At 47.7% G+C, this 27687-nt stretch overlaps 1 protein-coding gene across 1 annotated transcript; it reads right to left on the bottom strand.

Annotated features, from left to right (window-relative positions):
* Nucleotides 1-3649: 3649 nt before the first annotated feature.
* Nucleotides 3650-16623, bottom strand: LOC149343486 (uncharacterized). The gene is made up of 2 exons (XM_089542410.1): nucleotides 16310-16623; nucleotides 3650-4045 (listed from the first exon to the last, which is right to left on the bottom strand). Exons 1-2 carry the CDS (start codon nucleotides 16621-16623, stop codon nucleotides 3748-3750), a joined length of 612 nt encoding a protein of 203 aa, XP_089398536.1. The 3' UTR covers nucleotides 3650-3747.
* Between the last annotated feature and the right edge of the window lie 11064 nt (nucleotides 16624-27687).

The raw sequence follows: 27687 nt of genomic DNA on the forward strand, positions 1-27687 counted from the left end.
TTTGTGATATGCACGTACAGGTGCCGTCAAAAGTAAATGGAAGGCAATATTCACGAAAAAATTTAATCATTGTCCCCCCAATTCATGCATCCTTGAATACATATGTGCAGCCTAACTGTGATTTTGCGAATTGCACTGTGCACCAACAAGCATGGACCATTATGCTTTAGGTTGAAAGAAATTAAATTTTTTTGACAAACTCGCCTTTCATTTACTTTTGACGGCGAGTGTACTTCAGCGGCTGAGTGTAAATACGTGTATATGGCGCTCTGTTAGCAGCTATCACTTCACATTCCTTGATTAACGTAACGCCGGGTTTTATTGGCCTCTGTGTGTATTTTCGTTAGAATATATTTGCTGTTGTTTATTACATGAATTCGTGGCTCTGTTTCATTTACAACGCTGGACATAAACCGACCAACTCTGGGCGTCAAACTCCACCCCCTTTTGCCTGAGTTCGGGAGGTGCTCCGCATTTCTCCTGAGCCGTGACAAGATATCCATATCAGTTTTTAGTATCTCAAAAACGCGGTTACTCTCTCCGCTGTGGCTCAACAAACCTTGGTAATTTCTCATGTGTCACGTAACAACTTCTGCCGAGCGCCGCTCCTCGCCACGTCATTGCTCCAGCGCGAGCGGGTCAGAGGGCATAGACCTCTCCCTGTTTGCAAACAAGCGTAGCACGTGGGTAAAGTGAACTAGAATACGGGCAAGGGGGTGCGCCGAAAGAAAACAAGCAATTGGTTAAAAAAAAGTGGCCTTTCCGGTCTCGTCTGACTGCTGTACGAAGCGTCACCAGTTAACCGACGGAGCATATTTTCTGCCTGAAGTTGTGCATTATCTATAGACAAGGCTCAAATACGCGGAATCCCAGTGCCCGAACCCATTAGCGACTAGCAACTGTAAAAAAAGATTTTAGGTGTCCGACAAACTTGCACTTATTCGTGTACTTAGTAAGAGCAAGCCTGAGCCATGCAGTGCGCAGGCAATGAAATGCTACCAACCGCTTGAAAAGTAGAAGGCCTCGCAATTGAAGGGCATGTTTGCAAGGGTGTTATTTCAGACCTCGTTTAAAGGATTACGGCATCCTAAATGGCCTTCACAGAAGCGACTGCAGAGCCCTACGAAGCGCATGCAGGCGCTCGTGAGCGAAGACAGCAGCGTACGCTCGAGCGCCGTGCTAGGCTGCCCGATTTTTCGCTTAAGTACGCTCATTTCTAGTTTGTCTTGTTTTAGATTACGTTCTGCCTAACAAACATATGGTATCATTGCTAGAAAGTATACCATTAAGGATCAATGCAGTGCGGAACAACCAGCGGTAGAACAAGCTGTGCACAACATAGCGGTGTAATAAAGCACGCTTTGTACTACATTGCATAATGCCGATGCAGAGTGCACTGCATTTAGAAGCGCTCTTACATGACGCAAGCAAAACCGCTTTTCAGCTAGGACACGACAGCGCTTGATCGAGTACGGTATAATATGATTCTGGATTGGATTGCGGTTGTACCTGAGCAGGCGAAAGGCTGGCATTCCCCAGCGAGCCATCCCGTGACAGAAGCTTAACACGATCTGCCGCACTGGAATAAACTACGAATGCTCATCTAGAAGTTCTTAGAGTATTTCCAGGAGGTCACATACCATCCGGGAATTTGAGCGCTCTATTGGTCATAATTTCAGTAAGATTCGTTCGGGAGGATAAAAAAGCAAACTAAGGGCTTGTTTGTTCACCCATAAATGCATGGGCGCACGAGTAGCCGAGTATATGCTTACAACAAAGCGCACACCGCATATCCTGACACCGCTTGACTTCGGTCACTTCGCTCTTTGCACGGTTCAAAATACATTTTTTTGCCGGCTTTCGCTATACGGAAATCGGGAGGAATATATGCGGCTGGTCTTCTTCGATCGATAAACGCATTGAACTGCAAAAACTCGACGACAGTTAAGAAAAACACAGTAAATTGTCGTTACATGAGACCAAATCCATTGCACCATGCCGACAGCAGCGGAATGTTTTGCCGGCCACTCTAAGCACCGCTCCACCCCTCCTTCGAAACGTCATCCGTGTCGCAGGCTGTGAAAGGTCTATTAGCGCCATGGAGTCAGGGTAAACGTTGCATAAAAAAGTTCGAAGAAGCTGAGATGGATGTTATGGAATAAATAAGACATTATTTCTAGAGTACAGCGACGGGAGGATTGCTTTATGGCCACATGTGTGAAAGGACGGGTCTGGCTGCCGTTGTGTGAAGATCACATATGGCGCCGAACCCGTATACAACATGATGGCATAAATGTACAGTACGTTGCGGTCTGCGTGGTTATTCACACCAGGGGCCACATGACTGGGTGCAGAAGCGAAGCGCATGTCAGCGGGAAGGAATGAAGAGGATTAACGCGGAAAATTGGGCGTGTTGGTACATGTCTTGAACAAATAAATAGCAGCGCAAGGAGACAAGGACTAGACGAGAGAACAAGGACGCGCTGAACTTGCAACTTTTATTTCCAACGAATCGTTCGAACATATATGCACTCTGAACAATCCGGCGTCATCGTCAGTGCATGCGCAGAGATGTCAGCTCTTTTAGATATGTCAGCGCCGTCCTTGTTCTCTCGTCTAGTCCTTGTCTCCTTGCGCTGCTATTTATTAGTTCAAGAATGAAGAGGACTCGTGAATAGGGAGGTTGACAGTAAACAGGCTTGCTTTCTCTAGGAGCCATGTCGATACTGCATAGTGCCGGACAATCGAGGCAGCTGCCTGTCTCTGTGTAGGGTGTGAGTAACGTGGACAGTGGAAGAAACAGGCCGTTGTCATAGAGCCTTCGTGCACACGAAGGTTGAGGGACGCTTTATAGAGGCTGCGCTGACGATACTTTTATGATTTGCTGTTGCGCGATGTCAAAATACGGAATTGCATATAAAATTTTGCTTAGTACAAGTCTGTGTGCTAATTGACTGGCTTGTTTTTATTCCAGTGCGGATTGACACTTAACAGCACGCTTAACCAGGCGAATAATGGCGTAGGAGATGTTAACTGCCGAATTGACATTCAATTGGCGAGAATTTCATGAATAAAAATTCCCAGATTTTCGAAAAGAACGTCTGACACGTAAAAAAGTCCACTTCCCCAGATCCGTTCCTGTCCCATGTCTCCGCTTCACAAGCTCTGCGCCAGCGAACACGCGCACTAATTCCTCCGTGTTCGCACCCTCTCCCGCGTAGCCGGACTCAGGTAGGGGCGGCTCTGACTCCATCGGTCAGTCATCGGTGGCGTGATAAATATCTGCCAGCAACTGTCAGGTGCCCTCACTGCGGCACTGCACCGGACATTTGTGATGCGCGGCACCTGTTGTGGACTTGCCCAGCGACGGCCCCCATTAGAAAACGGCTCCTCACGGAGGTGGGCCTGAGTGGAACCGTGAGTGGAACAGGGGTGGAACCGCGAAGGTGGCTATGTGAAGTGGACTATGGACAATCAGTTCACCAGCAGCCTAAGCGACTACTTCGCCGAAACTGGCCTCCACTCCTTCTTTTAACTTTCTGTAACCTACATTCCACTCCCAATTTCTCAACTTATGCCTCATGGCAGACTTCTTGAATAAAAAAAAAAAAGTCCAGAGCTGAATTGCCGTGCCGTGGTGTCACTTGCTCACTGCCCGACAAGTGATTTATTTTCCTCTTCGCTCGACTGCGCGTTTAGACGCACCCCAAGGAAGGTGCTACAAATTTATCACAGAGGTATGACCTCTTAATTACTAGCAGTTAGTGAACTGAGGCTAAAAGGGCTGTGCGTATCGTTTTGATGCTGAGATGCTTCGAAGCACTGCGACCGTGGGATGCACGTGTTGTACTGTATCGGATGCAGGATGTATCCGGGTAGGCAACGGCAGCCACTGTTCAGGCACCGCACTGCTCGGTTGGCTGTGGCGGAACTAACGTTGCACACAGGTGGGTCTGCCGAGGCGCACTCCGAGAACACCATGTTCGGTTGGGTGCACCTGGGCGGGCACTGGTGCACAGGCACGCACGGTCCCGTCGGCGTCGACCTGCATGTAATCCAGGGGACAGGGTCAATCGCAAAGCCGTTTACTGCGTAAAGAGATTAAAAAAAAAGACTTACTTAGTTCGCATTGAGGCGCCTGGAAAGTAGGCAGTGCGTAAGGGCAGTGCGTGCATTGCCCACAAAGAACGCTCCTATCTAGTATTTAGAAATGTTATGTGGTAGTGCAGAAGTAGTAGTATAACGTGAAAGCACCAGGGAGGATATCATGAAAAGTAGGGAATAGACATCAGATCTTTACATGGAAGCCTACATATAAGGATCTTTAAGGAATCTTTAAGGATCTAAGAATCGTGTAAAAACTTGGTTTTGGGCTGACAGGACGCTTGCATGAAATTTCCTGTACCGAACATTTCCGCCTTTTCATCAGAAATACATTGGCCTCTTTAGTACGACTTCAGAAACGTCTCTTCAGCGGAGCTTGCCCGAGGTCAATACATACCATGAGCCCTAGACAGACTTTGTTCATAAATATGGCATTGCGCCACGACATTGGGAGGCAAGTATTCTCAGCGGACTGTGTAAGACAATAATTGGACCTCTAAGGATTCAAACTTAGAAAGCATTCAGTCTTGCGTAGTGCAGGATCGGCAACAAAAAGAATCAAAGGAGGGAGTGAGGATGAAAATTGAAGATTGTAGGGATTAACGCCCCGAAGCGGCACATATGCTTTGAATGACGATGAAGTGGAGGGTTCTAGATTAATATCGACCACCTGGGGCTCTTTAATTAGCATGCACTGACATCGAAAAGTACACAGGCGCCTTTTGTGTTTTGACCAGCGGTGGCTTAGTGGTTAAAGCGCTCGGCTACGAAGCCGAAGTACCCGGGTTCGGACCCGGCCGCGGCGAACAATTTTGATGGAGGTGAAATGCAAACGGCGCCCGTGTGCTGTGCGATGTCAATTGTAAGATCCCCAGGTGGTCGAAATTATTCCGGAGCCCACCATTATACGGGACCGCTTTCTCTCTTTCTTCTTTCACTGACACCTTCCTTCCGTCACGGCGCGATTGAGGTGTCCAGAGAGAAGTGAGGCAGTTACTCCGCAATTTTCTTTCGTCCAAAACGACTAATTTTCGCGTTTCGTCTCCATCGAAACGTGGCCGCTGCAGCCAGGGTTGAACATGGGTCCTCCGTCTCAGTAGGCGAGCGCGCTGAGCCACCGCGGCGGGATATTGTAGGCAGAGGTAGGGAGATGGAGCTTAGCCAATGGAGCTTTGGAAAGGAAAGAAGGAAGTGACGGAGAAGCGAATGAAGGAAATAGGTCTTGAAAGACTGGCGAAAGATGCCTGGGTCACGTTCATAACATTCAACTGCGACGTACTGTGAAGCAAGCTATCAGAACCAACGACTACTGGGGCTCCCGTCAAAGGACGACGGCGAGTGACAAGGTGGTCAAGCGCATGGTATGCGTCATGACCAGTGCTTAAAGTCAGAGAATCTTGGAGGGCCTGAGCCACTCTGTATAAGCAATGCCTCATGACTTCGACCGTACCGGAATCTTGAAAGGATGCTAATATTATCTTAATCCATAAGAAAGCCGATGTCAAGGACTTTAAAAATTACAGACCGCGATCAGCTTACTGTCCGTTGCCTACAAGGTGTTTACGAAGGTAACCGCAAGTAAAATCAGGAGAACATTAGAGAGAGAGAGAGAGAGAGAGAAAAGGACGGAAAGGCAGGGAGGTTAACCAGGCGATGCCCAGTTGGCTACCCTACACTTGGGGAGGGGAACAAAGGGGAAAAAAGGAAAAAGAGCGGCAAGGAAATGAGTTTTCTAAGTGTCCAGCGACCACCATGTCACAGGGACAGAGGGCGCGCACCGAAAACTTAAAGATTATAGGCGGGAATGCAACCCCGAGTCCCTCAAGAAAGTCAGGAGCGCTTTCACCGCTTTCCGTTGTCTGGAAGGTTGAGCCCAAGGCCCCAGAACGTTAGACTCTGTTAAAGGACGCGAGTCCAAGCGGAGCAGAGAAACACTTAGGACACCGCGCTCTCGCTCAAAACGAGGGCAGTCACAGAGGAGGTGGCTGATCGTTTCGTCACAACCGCACTGGTCACACGCAGGAGAGGCAGCCATTGTGATCAGATGGGAATAGGCGTTTGTGAACGCCACTCCCAGCCACAGGCGGCACAACAGCGTAGTATCACCGCGGGGGAGGCCGAGTGGTATGTGATGTTGGAGCAGGAGGTTGAAGTGATGCGAGCGGGGTGACCAACCTCCAGGGGCAGACCACGACGTTACAGTCAGGTTTCGGGCGAGCAGTTGAAGGTGCCTTGCTGCGTCAGCTCTTGTCAGTGGTATGCGGACAGTGTTGGTTGTATCGTGAGCCGATCGAGCAGCATCGTCAGCTAAGGCGTTACCAACAATGCCGCTATGGCCTGGTACCCACTGGAAGATGATTTCATGATCTTGTTCGATTGCCTGGTGGTGCAGATATCGTATCTCCGCTGTAAGTTGCTCATGGTCGCTATGTCTCAAGGAAGATTGAAGACATTGTAGGGCAGCTTTTGAATCACAGAAAACAGCCCATTTTTGAGGTGATTGTTGTGAGATATACTGTACTGCCGCAAGAAGCGCAGCCAACTCTGCTCCAGTAGAGGTAGTCCGATGCGAAATTAGTTGGTGAATTTGAGTCTGTCGCGCAGGAACGACCACAGCGCAAGCAGAACTAGTAGAGGTTACTGATCCATCCGTATAGACGTGAGTGCGGTCCGAATATTCGAAGTGGAGCATGGACAGTGTCAGTTGCTTAATGGCTGGCGTCGATAAATTTGACTTCTTCGCTATCCCCGGAATAGCAAGGCGCACACATGGGAGCCGCATACACCACAGTGGAGAGGGAGGTAGTGCTGCCGGGGTGAACTGTTGTGGGATCGACGACTGTTGCGTCGTTATCACCTTTGCAAATGCAGAATGTGGTCTCTGCAGTGGCAGAGGCGCAAGGTGATGCTGTGGAATCCTAGAGATATGACGTATGTGCATTCGCAAGCAGTCTAGGACAATATAAGTAGAGATCGGGTGGTCTTTGGCGAGTGCAATGCTACCCAGTGTTGATGCGCTCCGAGGTAGACCTAGGCATGTGCGAAGGGCCTGACCCTGCACTGACTGGAGGGCACGCAGGTTAGTTTTGCACGTGTTTGAGAGTACAGGTGTACTGTACCGCAAGCATCCGACAAATAGAGCTCTGTACAACTCCAGCATTGACTGGACCGACGAGCCCCAAGATTTTCCACCTAGAAATCGCAGTAAATGAGCGATAGATGTTAGCTTTTTTTTCAGTAGAGTGCAATGCGGGCTCCATGATAAATTGCGGTCGATCAGGATCCCTAGGAAACGATGAGTTTTGCTGTAAGAAATGACTTGACCGTCGATGCGTACCGGATATGGAGTCATACATTTACGTGTAAATGCCACTAGCGCGCACTTTTCTGGTGAAACGCTGAGACCTTGCTTCTGGAGATAGGAAGAAGTGATCGATGCTGCCCGCTGAAGTCTTGCACGCACCTGGGGACGCGTCACAGAGGAGGCCCAAATGCAGATGTCATCGGCGTACATACACATCTGGACTGTGTTGGGGAGATTCTCAGGGAGGGCGATGAGAGTCAGATTAAACAATGTAGGGCTAAGGACACCGCCCTGGGGCACGCCACGGTAGGTGTAATGCTCAGGCGTCGGGCCATCTTCACATCGGATAAAAAATGATCTTTTGGACAGATAGCTCTCTATCCACGCAAACATCCGACCACCGATGCCCACAGTTTCCAGCGCATCAAGGATGGCCTCATGGGTCACGTTGTCGTAGGCACCTTTTACATCCAGAAAGAGTGCCGCTGACAAACGTTTCAAGCGCTTCTGTTGTTGAACCGTGGATACGAGATCAACGACGTTGTCAATAGAAGAGCGACCCCGCCTGAAGCCGGCCATAGCGTCGGGGTATATTTTGTAGTGTTCGAGGTACCACTCAAGGCGCGACAAAATCATTTTCTCCATGACCTTTCCTACGCAACTGGCCAAAGCTATTGGCCTATACGACGAGAGCTCGAGTGGAGATTTCCCTGGTTTTAGTAGGGGTATCAATCGACTCGATTTCCATTCTTGAGGAACAGCACCGTCGAGCCAAGAGTCGTTGTAACGTTTGAGGAGCTCTTCTCGCGCGTCGTGGCCAAGGTGGGACAGCGCAGCATATGTGATTCCATCTGGCCCTGGTGAGGACGAACGCCGACATCCTGCAAGAGCAGCGTCGAGTTCCTCGCGAGAAAAAAGGACATCCATGGCTGAGACCCGTGAGGCAAGGAGAACATTAGAGTTCAATCAACCAAAGGACCTGGCAGGCTTTAATAAAGGGTACTCGACAATAAACCATATTATCGCTATTATTCAGGATATAGAGCGATGCTCGGAATCTAACGAACCCCTACAGTGTATAGCCTTCATAGATTATGAGAAATCGTTTGACTCATTTGAAACTCAGCAGCCATGCAGGCATTACGGCATCAGGGTGTAGAAGAACCAGATGTAAAAATACTGGAAGATATCTACAGCGAATGTATAGCCACCATAGTCCTCCGTAAAGAAAGTAATAAAATCCCAGAAAGGAAGGGTATGAGACAGGGAGTCACGATCTCTCCATTGTTATCTATTACGTGTTTAGAGGGTACACAAAAAGACAAACTAATCTGGGCCCTCAGTACACTATACAAAACAACACTAGGGCTCCCCCCTCAGGCTTCTACAGACACCCTGTACAGAACAGGCCTTTTCGATCCCCTTCCAGCCCTTTTTAATCTGCACCGAGAGAGACAAATCATCCGCCTGTCCAGTTCATCAGCTGGGCGGTGGATACTATCACAGACTCCCTACGCACCCATCTCTTTCCCAGACCCACCGCAGTCTCCGATCTACCCCCCTAACCTCCGCCTCGCACCCATTCCACGCAACATGTCCGCCCACACACACGCCGGCCGCCGCTAGGCATACGCACACAACCACAAGCCACCCTTGGACGCTGCGGCGGTGGCCTAAACAGACGCCTGTCTAACGGAAACCGCGGGCTCCACAGCAGCCTTCTTCCTCCACCCTTGCCTCTCTACAACCAGCACTCACACAACCGGTCCATACACCTCCCCACACTCCACGCTCGCCCTAGAAATACACGGGATCGCCGATGCTATCACACACTTTGCCACCCTACCCCCCGCCCCCCAATACGTTGTCTACACAGACTCGCAGGCAGCTCTGTGTGCCTTCCATGAAAGAGCCCTCTCTTTCCGAACCCGATCGGCCTTAGATGCCGCCCTCTTAGCATTAAGCCCACGACCGGTGACCCTTCGGTGGATCCCTGGTCACATGGGCATCCCCGGCAATGAGCTGGCTCACCAGCTTGCCTGCGAAACTATACACCGGGCGCCGGGGATCCCATGGACGAGCCCACCGACGGAGCAAGCGGTCAGGGCTTACAGACACACTGTCGACGAATACTACACGCAGCAAAAATTGGACTTAGCTGATTTACCACCACCACACCCATCCTTATCGATCCGCGAAGCTCGCATTCTTCGCCGAATAGAGTTTAATCTCCTACTTACACCAGCCAAACTTTATCTGTACCGGCACACTTCCACACCTCAGTGCCCAAACTGTCCACACACATAGCAGACATTAGAACACTGCCTTACACAGTGCCACGTAGCCTTTCAGACCCCCGCCTATCCATTCCCGCCACCGCCACCGTGGCCCATCTGGCTTGTCTCCCGGGAGCTGAACCTGCAACGCGCCCTCGTCACCTTGGCCCAGGACCTATTGAACGCCTAACATAAAGGCTGTTAATAAAAAGCGTCACACCACCACCGCCACCACGTGTTTAGAGGAGGTATTCAGAGACTTGGGTCGGGAACAGTTGGGGATAAGAGCGAATGGAGAATATCTAAGTGATCTGTGATTCGCTGATGACATTGCCTTGCTCAGTCACTCAGGACATGAACTGCAAGACATGGTCAATGAATTAGACAGGCAGAGCAAAACGGCAGGGCTAAAAATTAACATGCAGAAAACCAAAGTAATGTTCAAGACTCTAGCAAGGGAAAAGCAGTTCGCAAATGGTATAGCGAGGTGCTGGAAGTAGTAAGAGAATATGTCTACTTAGGGCAGGTAGTGACCGCTGATGCGGATCATGAGAGGGAAATAACTGGAAGAATAAGAATGGGGTGGAGCGCCAATGGCAGGTCCTGTCAGATCATGAATGGCAGTTTACCAGTATCCCCCAAGAGAAAAGTATACAACAGCTGTATCTTACCGGTACTCACCTATGGGGAAGAAACGTAGAAGCTAACGAGAAGGGGTTAAGGACAACGCAGGAGTTAAGGACCGGGTTAATTGGCGAGACATAGAAGAGTCCTTTGCCCTGCAATAGGCGTAGTCAGGCTGATGATGATAAGATATTGGGCTACCAAACACCTGGGACCTTTTAACTTATCAAGCCTTTCGAATTTTCCTAAGCGCACGTAAGCTCTGCTGTATCGGCAGAGAGTACGCCGTTACGCGTTTATTCGTAGGAAGACGGCCGCAGCAGTCCCAAGCCCATGACAAACCGTTCGAGCGACGAAGATCGGCGAGTGCGTGCCGTTTCCGCTTAGTTGTCGTCGTCGGCTGGCGGTAAACAACGCACTCTGCCACAGATAACCAAATAATACTGTTGTGTAGCTGCAGTATCAGCTGCGCAGATGCTCCCCGGATCTCTTACCCAAAGAAGGAAGGAATTGCGGAAAATTGCTGACGAGATTTGGGTTTTCCGAGAAATAGGGGTTTCACGTACGAGAGGTAGACTTCTCTATCAAGCAAAGCCTCGACTTCTCTCGAAAGAAATTGGTTGGTCGGCACCTTGATTCCTGGCATGAACGTAGAAATTTGGGCTTATGGGTTCATCGTTTCTGAAAGAGTAGCGCAGCAAGAGACAATCGACGAAGAAGAAGCGCTTTGTTGTAATGACTTCTTGTCTGCTGTGGCGCTTTCTCCTCGCATCAACTTGAGAGTATTTTACTTCTGTAGTGTCCGAATAAAATATCCGCATGTACTGAAAAGCTCAGTCTAGCGTGTCGGCAAGTTGATTAGACCGGCCAGTACGAGGTGTAAAGTCATTTTGCTCGGCACTCCTCCCAGTGATCACCACATGGAATCTAATGACAAAACAGGTTCATCGTCCAAGGAACTAAGACCTACAACATAATAATTACGTTTGAAGCGGTGTGCGCAACCATCTGTCCCCGGAGATTCCAAAGCATCTCGAAGAGTTTGATGAGCTGCATTGTTACAGGCACGTCTGATGTCACAGAACAAAACCACGTTGAAGCGTTTCGAGCATTTTCGGTGTTGGACGGAGTTGACAAGGGAAATCATTTTGCTGATGAATGAGAGGTGACGTAGTATACAGTGTGTTTCACGTAAGACTTTCTGCAATTTTTAAAAATAAGCTATTGGAATTAGATGCGCGCTTTTTCTGGCATAGCATTGTCAGTGGTGTAGTGCATCATAATGCAGCTAAGATGTGCTAACTAGATGGCTTGTTAACCAATATTTAATAGTTAACTTTTAAGCTATTACCGTTGGGCACCTTAATTATTGAGAGGCATGTAGCCCACCGTAAGTAATGTCCATATCCGTTTTTAGAATTTCGAGAACGCGATTATCCTCGGCGCTGTGGCCCGACAAATTTTGGCTATTTCGACGAGTTATGTTCACTGGAGAGGTTGCTTTGCCTGCAAGCTTCTCAAACCGCATGTATTTTGGCGCGATGTAGGCGAAATTTGTTGGGCCACAGCGCCGAGGATAATCGCATTCTCGAAATTCTAAAAACGGATATGGACATTACTTACGGTGGGCTGCATGCCTCTCAATAATTAAGGAGCCCAACGGTAATACTTTAAAAGTTAACTATTAAATATTGGTTAACAAGCCTGCTAGTTAGCACGTCTTAGCTGAATTATGATGTACTACACCACTGACAATGCTATGCCAGAAAAAGCGTGCATCTAATTCAAATGGCTCATTTTTAAAAATTGTAGAAAGTCTTAGGTGAAACACCCTGTATATGGGTTCATTTTGTAGCGCCAGGTACATGCCTGTGTGCGCGTCAGAGCCATCCTGACTTTGCCGACGCAGCTTGGCATTGCAGCTGGACGATATGATGTGAGTTCTTTTAACAGTACCTTTTGCTGGGCTAGTTGGTGTGACATTGTGTTCAGGAAAGTAAAAACAGCGCTAAATTGTACACGAAACACACAGAAAGACGGACAGAGCCCGTCCTGTCCGTCTTTCTGTGTGTTTCGTGTACAATTTAGCGCTGTTTTTACTTTCCTGAACACGATATGATGTGAGATCGAAAAGAAACTTTCCGTGACACCAGTCGTGACGAAAGCAACAGCAGGTGGGGAAGCAAACGGCCAATCAAGACAGAGTAGATCTTCCTTGGTTAAAGGCGCGAAACACAAGCAGACTCATCCCGCCGCGGTGGCTCAGTGTTCATGGTGCTCGGCTGCTGACCCGAAAGACGCGGGTTCGATCCCGGCCGCGGAGGCTGAATTTCGATGAAGGCGAAATTCCAGAGGCCCGTGTACTGTGCGATGTCAGTGCACGTTAAAGAACCCCAGGTGGTCGATATTTCCGGAGCCCTTCACTACGGCGTCCCTCATAGCCTGAGTTGCTTTGGGACGTTAAACTCCAATACACCAAACCAATCCAAACCAAACCACAAGCACACTCAAGGTAGGTAGATGGGCCTGAGTGCCACTCACAACTGCTAGGAAAAACATACAAATATATAGCCGTCATACACGCAAGGAACACTACCATGCTTCATGTTTGACATGATAGAGAACGGGTGAAATAGTTCTTTTCCTTATAAAAAGATATTGACGTGTTGATGATGCACATGGTTCCTTTCTTTCCGATAAGAAATGCTTTACGTCCTAGCTTTGCCACTTTTATTATTGACAGATTCCGCGCACCGGCAAAACATAGCTGACGTGAGCAAAATTGGCAGGACCTTATATGCCTGGGTAAATTTGGGCTTTCTTTATCTTGCTCAACGTTCCTTTCGGGCTCGCTCCCAAAGCTAGGATATTCCCAAAGCTAGAGAACTAACTGAAGAATTTTTTATTGGAAAGAAAGGAAGCATACATGCGTCATGAAGCCGAGAATAACTATTTCACCTTTTCGCTATCACATTAAACCTGAAGCCTGATGGTGTTCCTGGTGCCTACGATGGCTACATATTTGTGCGTTTTGCCCATGAAAAAAGCAGTTGTGAGTGGCGCTCAGTCCCGCCTACTTTTTTGTGTCTGTGTGTGTTTTTCGTCTTTAGCCAAAGCTGACAGGTTACCAACTGTAGCCCAAATAAACGTTGTTTTAAAACAGATACGTTAGGTCTGGTCCCGGCACAGCCACCGCATCCAGTACGGCTGTGTCACATGAGCCATGCCGCGCCAATCCACCGCACAAGGGATGCCCTGTTTCTTTGACGAGAATGGATTAGCGCCGATGAAGCTCGTCAGGCGTGTCAAATGGGGCGTCGGGCTCCGTCATTCGTTGGCGTCGACGCCGGTCCACAAGCGCGACATGGGCGGGGGCCGCGTTTACAAAAGCAAGTGGCATAATGGCTGCGTTTCTGTCACGACCAGTGTGATGTCTTCTCCCACGGCCGTAACCGGCAGCAGCGACCAATGGGAGTAGATCAAATGGAATGAAAAATGAAAGGGATCGTCATAAATTACGGCCTCAGACAGGCTGTGTTCGTGATTGGCCGTTTGCTTCCCCAACGGCTCTAGCGTTCATCAGGACGAAAGCCGCGACGAAATGAAATGGATCGTTAGAAGACAAGGCCCCAGGTGTAAAAACTAACGGACCGATTTCGCTTGCGTTAAGACTTTTGTGGCAGGGGACCCTAGTTTGCCTAATGCCGAAGCTCTCCGAGAGGACTTTGTCGACCTTAGTGACTATTCTTTATAGAAACGTTCTGACAGTAGTAAAAAAAAAAAAATCACATTACTTGATTTAATACAAACAGGCATATTTATTTGCCAGAAGAGGTAGATTAAACTTGTCCGAGACTATAATGTCTGTACCTATGCTTTCAGGAACGTGACCCCAGAACAAGTGCTCAGCAAAAATTTACACTTCATTACTGTGAAGTTACGGGTAAAGGAGGTTACAAATCACAGATGAGGCCGCGTGTGCTCTGCTGCCGTATGATCGGCAAGAACAGAAGTAGAAACGCATTAATTTCTACTTGCCCACTCAAAAACATTAGTGCCACTGGGTTCTGTGCTCGGGCCGATATTGTTTTTATGTCCATGACATAAGTAGCAGCCTATGCTCTACAGTCAGACTACTTGTAGATGATTTTGTGATATGTAGATCGATTACAAACCTCAGGGATGATAATTGCTGACAGACTGAGTTTAGTTAAGACTGAGTTTAGTAATTGGTGCCGTGAGTGGATAATGGAAGTAACGTGTCTAAAACTAACGCCATCACGTCTCCTCGATTAAACCGATGACCTATTTTTATACATTACACGCCGTCCAGGTGTATTCAGTGTCTAGCATAAGATATTTAGGCGTTCATTTATCCTCCAACCTCTCATGGAACCTTCCCATAAACTCAATCTTGAGCAAGGCATCTAAAGCGTTTGGCTCCATTAGGCGCACCTTTCACTGAGCCAACACATCTACAAAACCTACGGCTTACACTGCACTAGTTCGCTCAAAAATCGAATACGCATCTTAAATAGATTCCACATCAAGCTTATCTAATACATAAACTTGCATCTCTTCAAAACACAGTTGCCCGGTTCATATGAAAGAACTACTCACGGAAGCGTATAACTGAAATAGAATGATGGCTTAGCTTACCACTTCTCGAGGTATGCAGGTTGCTTCAACTCTTCTCGTTCTTTGACAGGATTTATTATAGTCATTCATCCTTTTCTGCACTACACGTTGCGCCCAGCCCATCAAGTATTTCGGCGATTGGATTACCGGCACAAGGTACAGCAAATTTTTGCCCGTACAAACCTTTTCCGTCACTCACCGCTTCTCGCCAATCGCTACTGAAATCTACCCTCGGAAAGCCTGGCGCCCATCACTGACCACGCCACATTTTTTGATAGTTTATAGTGCTTCCTGAGGCTGTGAATGTTACAGGAGTGGCTAGTGTCGCCTGCAATGGCGCCTTTATTTTATGTCCTAATTCGCTGAATTTTTGCTTGTTTTGTGTGTGTTCTGTGTATTCTAAGCCTTTCTTGTACCTCACCCCCTTTGTAATACCCGCTCGGGCCTTTAGGTTAATTGAATAAGTACTCTCTGTGTGATCATGTGGCTTCGGGTCCGCCATGATACTGAAGGCATCGGGAGCATTTGTTTCTACCAGTCATAATGGGTCATAAATTAATGCCAAGACTGAATCGCTATACTACACTTGCCGGAAGCGCGCAGAACCTTCACGGCTGCTAACAGCTCTCACACGACTAGAGAGTATGTGCACATGAGGGATGTTCGACAAGGATGTCTGTTCATTGATGTCCATAAGTCTTAACTACTGAACTACTGTATGAAACACTTCGTTATAGGGAACTAAAGTTCTAGGAGGTGCTTTGGACGATATAAGAAGGGAGAAATGACAGCAGACGAGCCAAAGACGGAACCTCGGCTTCCCTGAATTCGCGAGGTGGATGAAATGCTCTTTAAGAAACCCGCTTAGACGGTGGCGCCAGCTTTCCCTCTAGGTAATATTTAGAAACTCTGTGATGACCAGTAACAACTCGCCCAGAATTCTATTTTACTGGTGTATAAATGCCAAGTGGGTTACTCGACATCAAGCGTACGTTGTCCCTTGGGCGTGATCTGCGAGTCCGCCGGATGACTGACATCATTTACCAGGGATAGCCATTACCAGGAACTAAAGAGAAGCTCTTCTAGTTCTCTTGTCTACCATCATCTGTCGCATGGCTTTGAACACAAAAAATACCGCGTTGACGTTACCATGATGTAAGAAAGAGAATGCCCCAATGGCTGCGGAACAGAACGCGATAGGCCGCTATATTATGCTTAGCGGCACTGGAAAGGAGCTGTCCTAAATTCCTAGCAATCCGTTTTCTTTCTTTCTTCGCAGAAAATGCGGAAATGTTTGAGATTTAGGGCTGGCTATCGACAGCCGTTAAGACGCCTAAATAAGTTCGTGGCGGAAATGACGTACCGGATGTGGCCCGGGATGCAGAAGCAGCCCCTGATGCAGAGGACGTAGCACCTGTCGGGCACGGTATAGTTGCAGACGAGCGGACATCCCGTGGCACAAGTGGCGAAGTCCTCTCGATAGTCGGGCTTGCACCGGAAGCACTCGGCCTCGGGAACGCACTCGCGGAACTGAGTGCGCGCGTGGCCCGGTGCGCAGACGCAGTCCACAGTGTCGTTTTGATCCCGACTGGGAAAGGTAGTGGGATGCGTCTGCAGTCCACGCTGCAGAGTCGAGTTTTCAGAGCCAGCTGCTGCGACGACTTCCCAGCAGGTCATCTCGGTGGTCACGTTGAGGTTTCCTGCAACTTCGTTCATGCCGCACACCTGTTCTTCAGCTTTGATTGAACCATGCAACGCAGAAAGCCATGCGTGATAAAGGACTTTAGTTTCTCCTTTCTCGGGATAAACGTGTGCAAGGCCGAGGCAGGCAACATTATGACAATTCGTGATGTTCCCTCGTACAGGAATGCACAAAACATGTACAGAGGATAAAACGCATGTCTATAACAACAGAAATGTGTGTTCCGGAGTTCGAAAAGCCGCTGCGGCTAGGCAGGCAAAAAATGATGATGAAATCCCATGTGTTTAACTGCACCTGCTTACATCCACACCATTTGCAAAAAAAAAAAAATGTTACCGCTAGATATCGCGTGCTCAGCCGGAAGTACGCCCAGAACGTGTTTTAGAGAAGCGTTTTGCCCTCTGTATACCCGACGCCATAAATTTATGCAACATAACTTTGGCAAAATTATTTCTTTGCACCTAGGGCGTGTTGCTTTGAAATTTATTACTGGGTACTTCGCACGATCATGAATCCATGCCGTGTAGAAATATGACGTTGGCATCAACAAGAAGTTTCTCAAATACGGCGTTCCGCAAACGTTTGACTGCTAGAATGCATATTATTATCAAGGACTCGCATGAAAGTGTCAGTTTAATTCGATACAATAGTCTCCTTTTCCTTCTTCTTTAATTGTTTCCTCGGGGCTGGCAGGCTTTTATTCTTTTAGGCGGCAGCTTCGTGCGTCTTTCTTCCTCGTTTGACGTTATTATGCCTCCCGCGTTAATAAAAGTGACACGTGCTCTGTGGCATGAACTAGCGACTTCAGTGGGTGAACGTAAGTTTCAAGAACATACAATTTTATACACCGAAATTCATGGTGGCTTGCGAACCTCTGCAAAACACTCCATTAGTCTGGCTCTTTTGTGCAACACGGGTTATACACCACACTAAGTTCGGCGTTCCGTCCACGATGACTTTGGGAGCGCTCGAGGTGAATATCATTGTGTGACACTACCGCCGCCCTCCATTGCTGTCGCAATCCATAGCGTAAGTGTGGGAATGAGCAGGTCTGCTCGCCCCTCTTGCCAAGAATTCTGCAGTTTTTTCATGTATTTACAACACTGTAAATCTGTCTCGTAATGTTACAGGGGCGTTCTTAAAACAATTGCGTCTTCTTAGGGTACCTTATGCAGGCTAAAGAAAAAGAAAAGGAATTCAGCACAGGTAGGTCCGTGCAACAGGAAACATTTGTGTCGGAAACGCTGACCTCGACAGCGTGCCATCGGCGGTCACGTTGTCCAGGTACGCCTGGGAATGAATGCTGCAGTCATTGGGGAGAAGGATAGGATTGCGTATGCAGCTGCCCCTGCCGTTTTTTCACCGACTTGGAGGGTGGAAAGTCTGGAGGTTCCTTTCTTTTTTCCGATTCCACCTATAGCGTGCTAGTGTAAACTCCACAGTACGGCTGCCTGAACGTCGTAGCTTGGTAACACTTGCAATATTCTACTGTTTCCTGAATAAGTGGCATGAATTAATGCGCGGCGGCGAACTTATTCATGGCGCTGTGCTGTCCATGACGCCTGCTGTAGCTGGGAATTGCCACGAGTGTATTAACAATTACCTGAGTGCTTTTCAAACGTGCGTTCATTCGACGTTCTTAAATTGCAAAGCTTCCGTACTTGGACGAGTCAAACGCAATAGCCCGGCTGCTGGACTTCGTACTAATCGAGCCCACGTTCCCGCAGAGACAGATGTGTCTGTGCGCGCATGCGTGTCTTGAGCGCGACACGTTGCCAGAATGTCAGTTCTGGGGATCAGCGGGCGCCGTATTGTGCGCGCTGTGTAGAATGGAAATCACAAATCACTTGAAAAAAAAACCCAATGTAAAAAGCTGCAAAGTTAAGACTAAAAAGATTTACTGCCAAAAGCACAGCGCACGATATGATGAGAAACCGCAACTCTTTTACTGAGCAACACACTCCAAAAACAATTCATTGACTTCCTGTATGAATTCATGTTAGCGGTGGAATTAAAGGCACGCACAACAAAATGACACACACGTTCAACAGAGATACTATAGCTTAATTTCGCAGCCCAGTCCTATCTCTGAAATGTTTCAGAAAAGTAGTTCCATTTATTAGCGCGATACAGTTGAACTTTTTACAATTCGACCAGGAGACACCCGCGTTTACTTTTTTATCACTGCGTTGTGCTATCGTGATTTCATCACAGCAGCTGTCATTTTGATCGTCGACAAGAAACGTAAAGGGTTTACGTACACGGACACCTTTCATGAAAACGAAGCACCGGCTAATTAGCTGCTTTCCCACACAGGCTTCTTTTTCTTATAATAACTAGGCAAAATCTTGGAGAGTTTCGATGTTGATGAGAAGTTGACTCTGGTCTGTTATCTTTGGGCAACTAACTTGATCTTATGTGACGCTCTGCGTAAATACGGAATCACTTTTGCTGCTTTTTCCTTTCAGGTTGCTTTTGGGGCAGGTCTGCACACCTCTGCACGCTGGCGTTCCACTGCGCACAAGTTTTGCGGACGACACCCTCTTCAATAACTGAGCGCACCTAATAGCGAAAATCAGCGCAGAGGATGTACGTTGCAGTTTTTATTACTTCATGCTACAGCTACATGAAATATCTGCAAAATAATTTCTTTCATATCGCAGCTCCCTTTTCAGAAACATTGCATGCTTGCTTTCTTGGGACATTAGCATATCAGTCTAACTATACTGCTGCTCTTAAAAAAAAAAAAACTTCTAAAACCCATGTGACAGCTTTGACGTTGTATGTGCAAACGTTTGGTTTGGTTTGGTTTACGGGGTTTAACGTCCCAAAGCGACTCAGGCTATGAGAGGCGCCGTAGTGAAGGGCTCCGGAAATTTCGACCACCTGGGGTTCCTTAACGTGCACTGACGTCGCACAGTACACAGGCCTCTAGAATTTCTCCTCCAAAGAGATTCAACCGCCGCGGCCGGGATCGAACCCGCGTCTTTCGGGTCAGCAGCCGAGCACCATAACCACTGAGCCACCGCGGCGGCTGTATGAGCAAACGTCACACTGCAGAAAGCTCACGTATGCAGATTCGGCCACTGTATGCATAAGCTTCAGAAACAGTGAACGTACAGTTACGTGACTGTGGTTGCGGTCGAGAGATGTACTGCATTGCACTGTTGACCTCATCCGTTGTTGCTGGGCTAAGGCTAAAATAAATCGCCTGCAAGAGTACCATGAACTGTACTCACCTGCTCGAATCAACCCAACGCAGATAGCTCCATAAAAGAATGTCAGCAGCAAGTCCATGTGTTTTCGTGTTGGTATTTGCTCATCGCCTGTGAAATAACAAAGCGGGTTGAAATTGATCTCCGCAGTTCTTGGCGGGGCTTCGGAATGTGAACGCGTCAAGTTTTTTGAAAATGACGTCTTGCTTCGTTCTCGCCTAAAGGAAGTGTCCCGACATAAGCGACGCATGGCTGGAAAAACGAAGAAAAAGCTCTAATGGATGTTATTTTACCGAGGTGCTTTTGCAGGTGTTTCGCTTCCTAGATACTGATTACTGCGGATGTACATTCCCTTTAAAGAGACTTTAGACCTCAGAGTTTGCTATTCAGCCCGTAGGTGGAGAATTCAAGGCGCCCGTCAAGCTGTCAACTTCTGTAAGCCTATATGGGCCTTTGCCTTAGCATTTGAAAGCACTTTGGTCTTTAAAGGTACGCTTAGTTCTTCACTGTGTGGCTTAAAAGGGCTTGAAAGCACACTATGTGGCCGAAGACCTTTGACCAAGACATTACGTTGTGCTTTGATGACAATGTTCTGGCATTTCACCCCATTATGCGCCATGTATATTCACATTCTACTCTTTTACTGGTCGCTATTACGTAGTGAGCAATTACGGTAAGTGCCTCGAGAAGAGGTCAGCTGCTGTTTGAGAATAAAAAAAGTAAGATGCTATGTTATTCCAAATATATTACTCCCCAACCAGACCATCGCCCTTCAATTATCTGGGGCCATGGAACTTTTGCTGAAGGTATACGGACACTCTTGAAAGACACATCTATATTTGATGAAATAACACTTTTTTTTACTATTTTAAGTTGTTAGGTGTACCATATTAATGTCGTCAGTGAGTGTAAAGCTTCAAAACATTTTAAGAATTTTTTTAGACATAACGTCACGTTGTAAAGTGCTATATTTGCCTATCAAGCCAACAGAGGTAACTCACGAAAAACTAATGTACACCATAATGTTCCGGCATTTATGCAAATCTACCTGTTAGCTCTGCAACGAACTGCAATAAAGCGTCTGTGATGAGTTCGCACAAAAACAGAAAACATACGCGAAAATTTGTTTTCCGCCAGTGTGAATATCGAAGCAGCAGGCCGCGGCATAAAAAAAAAACAAATATTACTCTTATTGCTTGGTGCAGATTTTTGAAATGCACGCAGGGTTTGAAATCAGCACGCAGGGTTTGAAGGAAAGATTTTTACTGAGCGTTACTTTATCTGTGCTGGCATAACACACAAGAAGAACAAATTCGCATTTTGAGGAAGATAAGATTGAAGATTACAAGTTCTATGTTCACAAGAAAGCAAGGTCCTGGAGTGCTCGAATGTTCCACACCTGTAGCTTTTATTTCGTCTTCCTTTGTACGTGTAGCAGCCTTCCTTTTTTTCTTACTTGTGTAGCTCCATCACAGGACTGATGAGATACCATCGCGAGACAAGAGTGATCCTTCATGTGGCAAGCTTTCGTACTGAATTGGACAGGTTAAATTCCCCCTTGCCTCAAGACGTTGCCTGGTATTTAAGTGCTGACGTGCCTGACGGCATCAAACAGCCCGAACATGAGGCTTGGCAAGCTCACGTAGATAACCTTCGGAACCATTTGCCATATCAGACCATTAGGACATTAACAGGCTTTCTGAGCCCCTTTGTGAGAGTTTGTAGTTGATTTAGACGTTATAGCAAACTGCCCTATTTGGACATATGAGTGATGTGGGAAAAAATAATATGAAACTTTTTGTAACTAACGTAAAACAAAAAGATATTGAAAAATATAGGGTCTCGCGTTGCACGGTGCAGATAACAATTTAGCCCGTAACTTTCGAGCGAAATAAGATAGAAACGTAATTTTTTTTGAAAAGTGTAGAGGAGTATTCGGGGTTGTCATAAAAATAGAAAATAATATAAAAAATTGCCATTTTAAGCGTTGCGGGGCTAGTAAGTGATGCATAGTTTTCTTGAAAAAGTTTCATACCTTAAAGTAGATAAAGAGAGAGATATCATACCTTCGCAACAAAGAACACATTACACACATAGGATCTCGAAAACAATGAAAACCAGCTTCCAGTGAGTAATGACAACGGCTTGCCCTGCTGTACATTGGCTTTCTCTCTCGCCCTCTCCGCTTTGCCGGCCCAGTAAAGGAGGAGGTCACGGCGTGAATCAACAGGCACGCTTAGATATAGAGTCGGCAAGTTCGACCATTGCAAATGAGAAAAGTGTTCAGGTGTGTCGTCCCACACTCTATGCCGAAACCCCGCGCTTTTCTCGCTATCCATTTTGCAGCCTGTCTGTTGACGAAAGTTTTCCTCAAGTCGAGCAAGTTCATGAATGCTTTCTTTCTTTGAATCAAATACGACGATGCCAGTGGCGTACGCTAGTATTTTAACATGCGCTAAGTATAGCTTAAAACCAGATATACGGTATTTATAATCTATCCACAGAGAGGCTCGAGGAAGGCCGCGAACAGTGGTGGTGACAGTGGGCAGCCTTGCCTTACCGAAGATAGCACTCAAATATTGTGATCGAGCTCTCCATTACCAATTACTCGCGTCGTGCAGTCCACATACGTCATCCTAACACACTCCCCTATTACGCGGCACATGTTCAATAGATCCACCAGTGAAAACAGGGCATCATATGTGAAACTCTGTGTAAGGCTTTAGCGAAGCCGAGCCTCACCATTACAGCATTACAAAATAGTTCGTACGACATGCACGTTTGTTATCGATACTGCGACATTTAATACCGCATCCCAATTTACCATTACCCTTTGCTACCATTTCGACAGTACCAGCTTTGCCAAAATTGCCAAAAAGTCTCCAAGCAAGTAAAAAAAAAGCCTCACTCATGCAGTGCAGTGAGTGGCTTTCCAAACAATCAAAAGGTGTTGAAAGGTGAAGAAAAGGGTTACACCTGCCTTACGAAGAATTAGAGCTTGAGGGGGGGGGGGGGCGGGGGTGCAAGCGTACTTCACTTTACGAATACAAAGCAAACCATGCAGCCTGGCTACTTTTGTACTTATATATAAAGGCTAAAAGAACTGCGGATGCCATACAAGGTTGTCAATTGATTGCAAGCTTACCTACAGAATCGTAGGCAATTTGTAGAATGTGGTGGAATAAAGTACGTGTGTTTGCACGTTCTGTCTGGTGTACTGCAAGGAGCCGTGCTGACGCCGCTATTGTTTCTGATAGTAGTAGTAGTAAAAGACCTTTATTCGACCATAATTTATAGTTCGAGCATGTCGACCGCCTGGGCGACCAGAAGTCGCGGTTCTTCATCCCCTTCAGCGCTAAGCCAGTCGCGCCAGGTGGTGATGGATAGAGAACATGGGGATTAAGAACCCGACTGCTGAGTAGTCGGGCAATAGAAGAGGCAATGGGCCAGGTCCGCATAGATATAGGGGTAGTTGGGACAGGAAGGGTCCAATCGATAGCGATAGAGGAAGAGGCGGGACGGGGTGATAACTGCATTCATCTGAATGTGCCTCCGGCACCGTGAGCGATGGATGAGGGGGAGGGTAAAGGCGTTTGTCTAGGCGGAGCTCGAGGTAGACCTCCTTTATGGTGCGGCGAAGGGTGAGTCTCCCACCGTCCTCCGAGGGCTTGGGCCAGGGGATCAACGGTGCCCGGAAAAGTGTGTCGCGGGCGAGCTGATGGGCCAGCTCATTTCCGTCAATCCCTGAATGCCCAGGGACCAGCGGAAGAAAACGATGGAAGGTTGCAGTGCGGAGACCGCTCGTTCGACCTCCTGTTGGAGAGAAGGGGTCAGGTATAGCGGCTCGTGAGTATGAATAGACTGTGTACTCTTGGAGAGAGGGAAGGAGGGCAAATGACTGGAGGGCATGTGGAATGGCGAGGACCTCCAGGAACCATGCGTCTGGAGGGTGTAGATACAGCCCGCTGGTGTGGGTTTCAGGAGCAGGAAGGTGTGGATGGTACAGGGCGTAGCCGCAGGAACCCCGAGGAGCCACGAAGGAGGCATCCGTGTAAGATACACCCTGGGTATCAAAGAGAGGGGAATGGTGCTGCGCGGCCGCATGACGACGGCCGGCATGCAGGACGGGGGACATGTTGGTCGGAAGGGGAAGGATACAAAGATTGGGAGCGGGGGTGGGAATAGGAGAAGTAAACGGGGAGATTGGAATGGGCGAGATACCCGCTTGAGTAAATAACCACTGACCCTGACGGGTAAGGGAAAGCCGGGAAAGATGCGAGTCACGATGGAGACTGAGAAGAGAACGAAGAGGATGGAAGAGGCCTGTGGAAAAGAGCTTAGCGGTAGAGGTAGTGATAGGGAGGTTGAGAGCTGCCTTGTAGAGGCCCACAAGGGCAGTCTCAAGAGCGTTAAGTTGAGTCTGAGTGAAGGAAGCGTACGGTGCAAAGTACAAGACCTTGTTGAGGGCCAGCGCGTGGGCAACTCGGCACGCTTGAGCCTCGTGGAGACCTGAGCGTCGAGTGACCACGCGCCGCAGGAGGTGAGTTACAGAGTGGCAGGTGGTGACAGCGCGGTGGAGGGCTTGCACATTCTTGGCCACATGCAAAGGGAAACCAAGAACTTTGCACTGTGTGACGACAGGAATGGGAGAGCCAGAAAGGTGGAGAGAGACGAAGTGGTAGTTTGAGCCCTGGTAGGAGGAATGGTTGAGAAGGAGAAGCTCGGATTTCTCAGGAGCAGGAGAGAGGCCAGCGGTGGTGAGAAAGGAGGCGATGAGATCTGGGTCACGTTGCAGGGTGTCCTGTACGTGACCGGGAGAGCCAGATGAACACCAGAGAGTGATGTCATCGGCGTAAAATATAAGATGCAGGTCGGGAATTTCAGCTAGCTGGGAGGCGAGAGGGGCCATAGCGAGATTGAAAAGGGTAGGAGAGAGAACAGCACCTTGAGGAGTGGCACGGGTGAGGTGATGTGGGTCACACAAGTGGGTGTCTAGTCGAAAGCGAGCCACACGTTTAGAGAGGAATGAGCGGATATAAGAGTACATGCGAAAGCCACAATCCAAAGAGGCGAGTTGAGAAAGGATGTGATCGTGGCAAACACCGCCGAAAGCCTTGCGAACATCGACGGTCACAAGTGCGTGAATTTGAGTGGGTATAGGTGACAGGAAGGTTTGCTGGAGAATCAGAAACATGTCCTGTGCACAGACGTGGCGTCGGAAGCCAATGAGAGAATGGGGAAGAACTCCCGTGCCTCAAGAAAATTGGAGAGGCCTTCGCTCAAGGGTATTAGCAACGCACGACGTCAGGGAGATTGGGCAAATGTTAGAGAGAGAGAGGTTTGCCCGGCTTTGGAATCATAGAAATAAGGGAGGATGTCCAGGAGCTCGGCAAGCAGCCGTTCTCCCAGGCCTCAATGTAAGTTTGAAGGAGGAATTCTTTGGCGCAGTCAGGAAGGTGACGAAGTGTGGTGTATGTAATGGCATCCTCACCTGGAGCCGAACGTGTAGCATTAGCAGCCAGAGCAGATTCGAGCTCCCGGAGAGTGAAGGAGTGGTCCAGATCGGGGTTAGGTCCACCTGAGTACACCGGGTAGGAGGGTGCCAGAAGGGGGCGGGAGGTAGATAGAGGCGAGTTGATCAAAAATTTCGGAGGGAGTCCCCTGAGTGAGGGCTTTAGCTAGAGTGGGAGCAAGGGCAGGCTTAGTGCCAAGGAGGGATTTGAAGAGAGACCATGTGGATCGCGAGTGCAATGCAGAGTCAAGGCCATCACAAAGAGCACTCCAACGAGAGGGCTCGAGGAAGGCGCAGTGGGCAACGATCTCGGCCCGCAGAGCAGTGATCCGGGAGGAAAGTTGGGCATTGTGGGGTTGGGAGCGAAAGGAGCGTTGAAGACGTTTACGGCGATGCCATAAACGGAGAAGGTGAAGATCTGGGTCTGTGATCGGGTGACGAGAGCGAACGCGACGGCTACTGGATGTGAGCGCTGCAGAGATGCGCGACGTCCAGTCGTCGTAGGATGGAAAGGAGTCGGAGGCGAGATTAGTGCGAAAAGAATGCCAGTCAGTGTGAATAACCGGATGACAGCGAGGGATGTGGGAAAGAGAGGTGGTAATATGGAAGAGAAAGTGGTCACTGAGAAGAGTTTCGGCTGTCACCTGGTAGTGAAAGCAAAGTGAACCCCTTGAGAAAGTGAGGTAGGGTGTCGTGGGGCGTTGTGAGGCAGTGCCCGCTCGAGTAGGGGAGCCAGGAGTATTAAGAAGGGTGAGGTGGCGTTCCTGGAACAGATAATGGAGGAGGCGGCCGGGTTGAGGGTTTGTGGGTAGCCCCAGAGTGTGTGAGGGGCATTAAAGTCACCAAAAAGGAGATGGGAGGTAGAAGGAAGAGAGTGAAGGAATTTGCCCAGACCAGAGAATAAAGAGGAAGTGACAGGGGGGTTGTAAAGAGACAAAAGGACGAGTTTCTGATATACGTCAAGAATAAAGAGGAAGTGACAGCGGGGGTTGTAAGAAGACAAAAGGACGAGTTTCTGATATACATCAATTATATTGCTCAACGTACCGATGAAGGTAATACTGTGGAATTGTTTGTCGATGATTATGCCGTTTACTCTCTCATTAAGAATTCTTCCAGCCAGCAACTACTGTGTACCAATTTATGTAAACTAGATGACTGGTGGGAACAAAGGGGATGAAAATTAACTAAAAAACAGCATCGATGAAAATTGAAACAAAGAAACATCCCTTACAATACGTTTATAAAATTGGAGATGGATGCATAAATCGTCACTTCCATTAAATACCAGTCTAAAAATTACTTCCAATATTAAACAGGACACGCATCAAAATATATGCTCGAAATCATACAGGAAATTATGGTACCAGCTCAAAAAACTAAAAGTTCCCCGTGAAGCGTTAAACTTGAAGCATATTGCACTATGATTCGACCAGTCTTAGAGTACGCCTCTGTGGTCTGGGATCAGTACCATACCAACAACATTAAGCAAGTGGAGCGCATCCAGTGGCATACAGCCAGGTTAATTTCGTCCAATTATCGCAAACGTTCATCAGTTACAAATATCTGGAGGCAGCATAAGTTATAGCCGCTCCATGGAGTTGCTCTGACAGACCGCCAGGTTAAACTTTTTGTACTTGCTGTAGCTCAACAAAGCAGGATCGCCACGTAAATCATGCATCTTTTCTGCATGTCAGTGATCATCAAGATTGAACCACACTCAAGTTATATGGCCATATTGCGCCAGGACTAAACAATTCTAGAAATTATTTTTCTATTTATACAGTCAAACAATGGAACCGATTGCCTGCTTTGATTGTTGAATGCACTAACGTTAGTAATTTTGAGCCTTCTTCGCAACTTCATGTCTTGTAACCCTCTCCTGTTTAGGCAGCACTCCTGCGTGCAGTATTTCCAAATAAATAAATAAATAAATAAATAAATAAATAAATAAATAAATAAATAAATAAATAAATAAATAAATAAATAAATAAATAAATAAATAAATAAATAAATAAAAATAAATAAATAAATAAATAAATAAATAAATAAATAAATAAATAAATAAATAAATAATCTAGCCAGTATATTTCGAACGATTGGTTATATCGAACACAGAAATTATCCCCTTGAAAATCCTGTGCGAAAATATAGGAAAGCTTCGCTATATAGCGGACTGAACTTTCATCCCTTGCTCGATATATCGAACTACGCGCCTCGCCCCTCCAAGTGGCGCTTCTCTTAACGACACTCTCGATCACTATCCGTGCGCGGAAACGGGTTGGCTGCGCGGTCTTTTCCCACCTGCTGGC

Source organism: Amblyomma mixtum, chromosome 5 (assembly GCF_055824585.1).
Source record: "Amblyomma mixtum isolate Tamu chromosome 5, ASM5582458v1, whole genome shotgun sequence".
In the NCBI taxonomy this organism is placed as follows: domain Eukaryota; kingdom Metazoa; phylum Arthropoda; class Arachnida; order Ixodida; family Ixodidae; genus Amblyomma; species Amblyomma mixtum.

What these genes read in the sequence shown, in the direction of transcription:
- LOC149343486 (XM_089542410.1), bottom strand. Translation starts at nt 16,623, where the DNA reads ATGACCTGCTGGGAAGTCGTCGCAGCAGCTGGCTCTGAAAACTCGACT. An exon ending in TGCATCCCGGGCCACATCCG is followed by an intron (nt 4,046 to 16,309) that starts GTACGTCATTTC and finishes GATTACATGCAG; the next exon opens with GTCGACGCCGACGGGACCGT.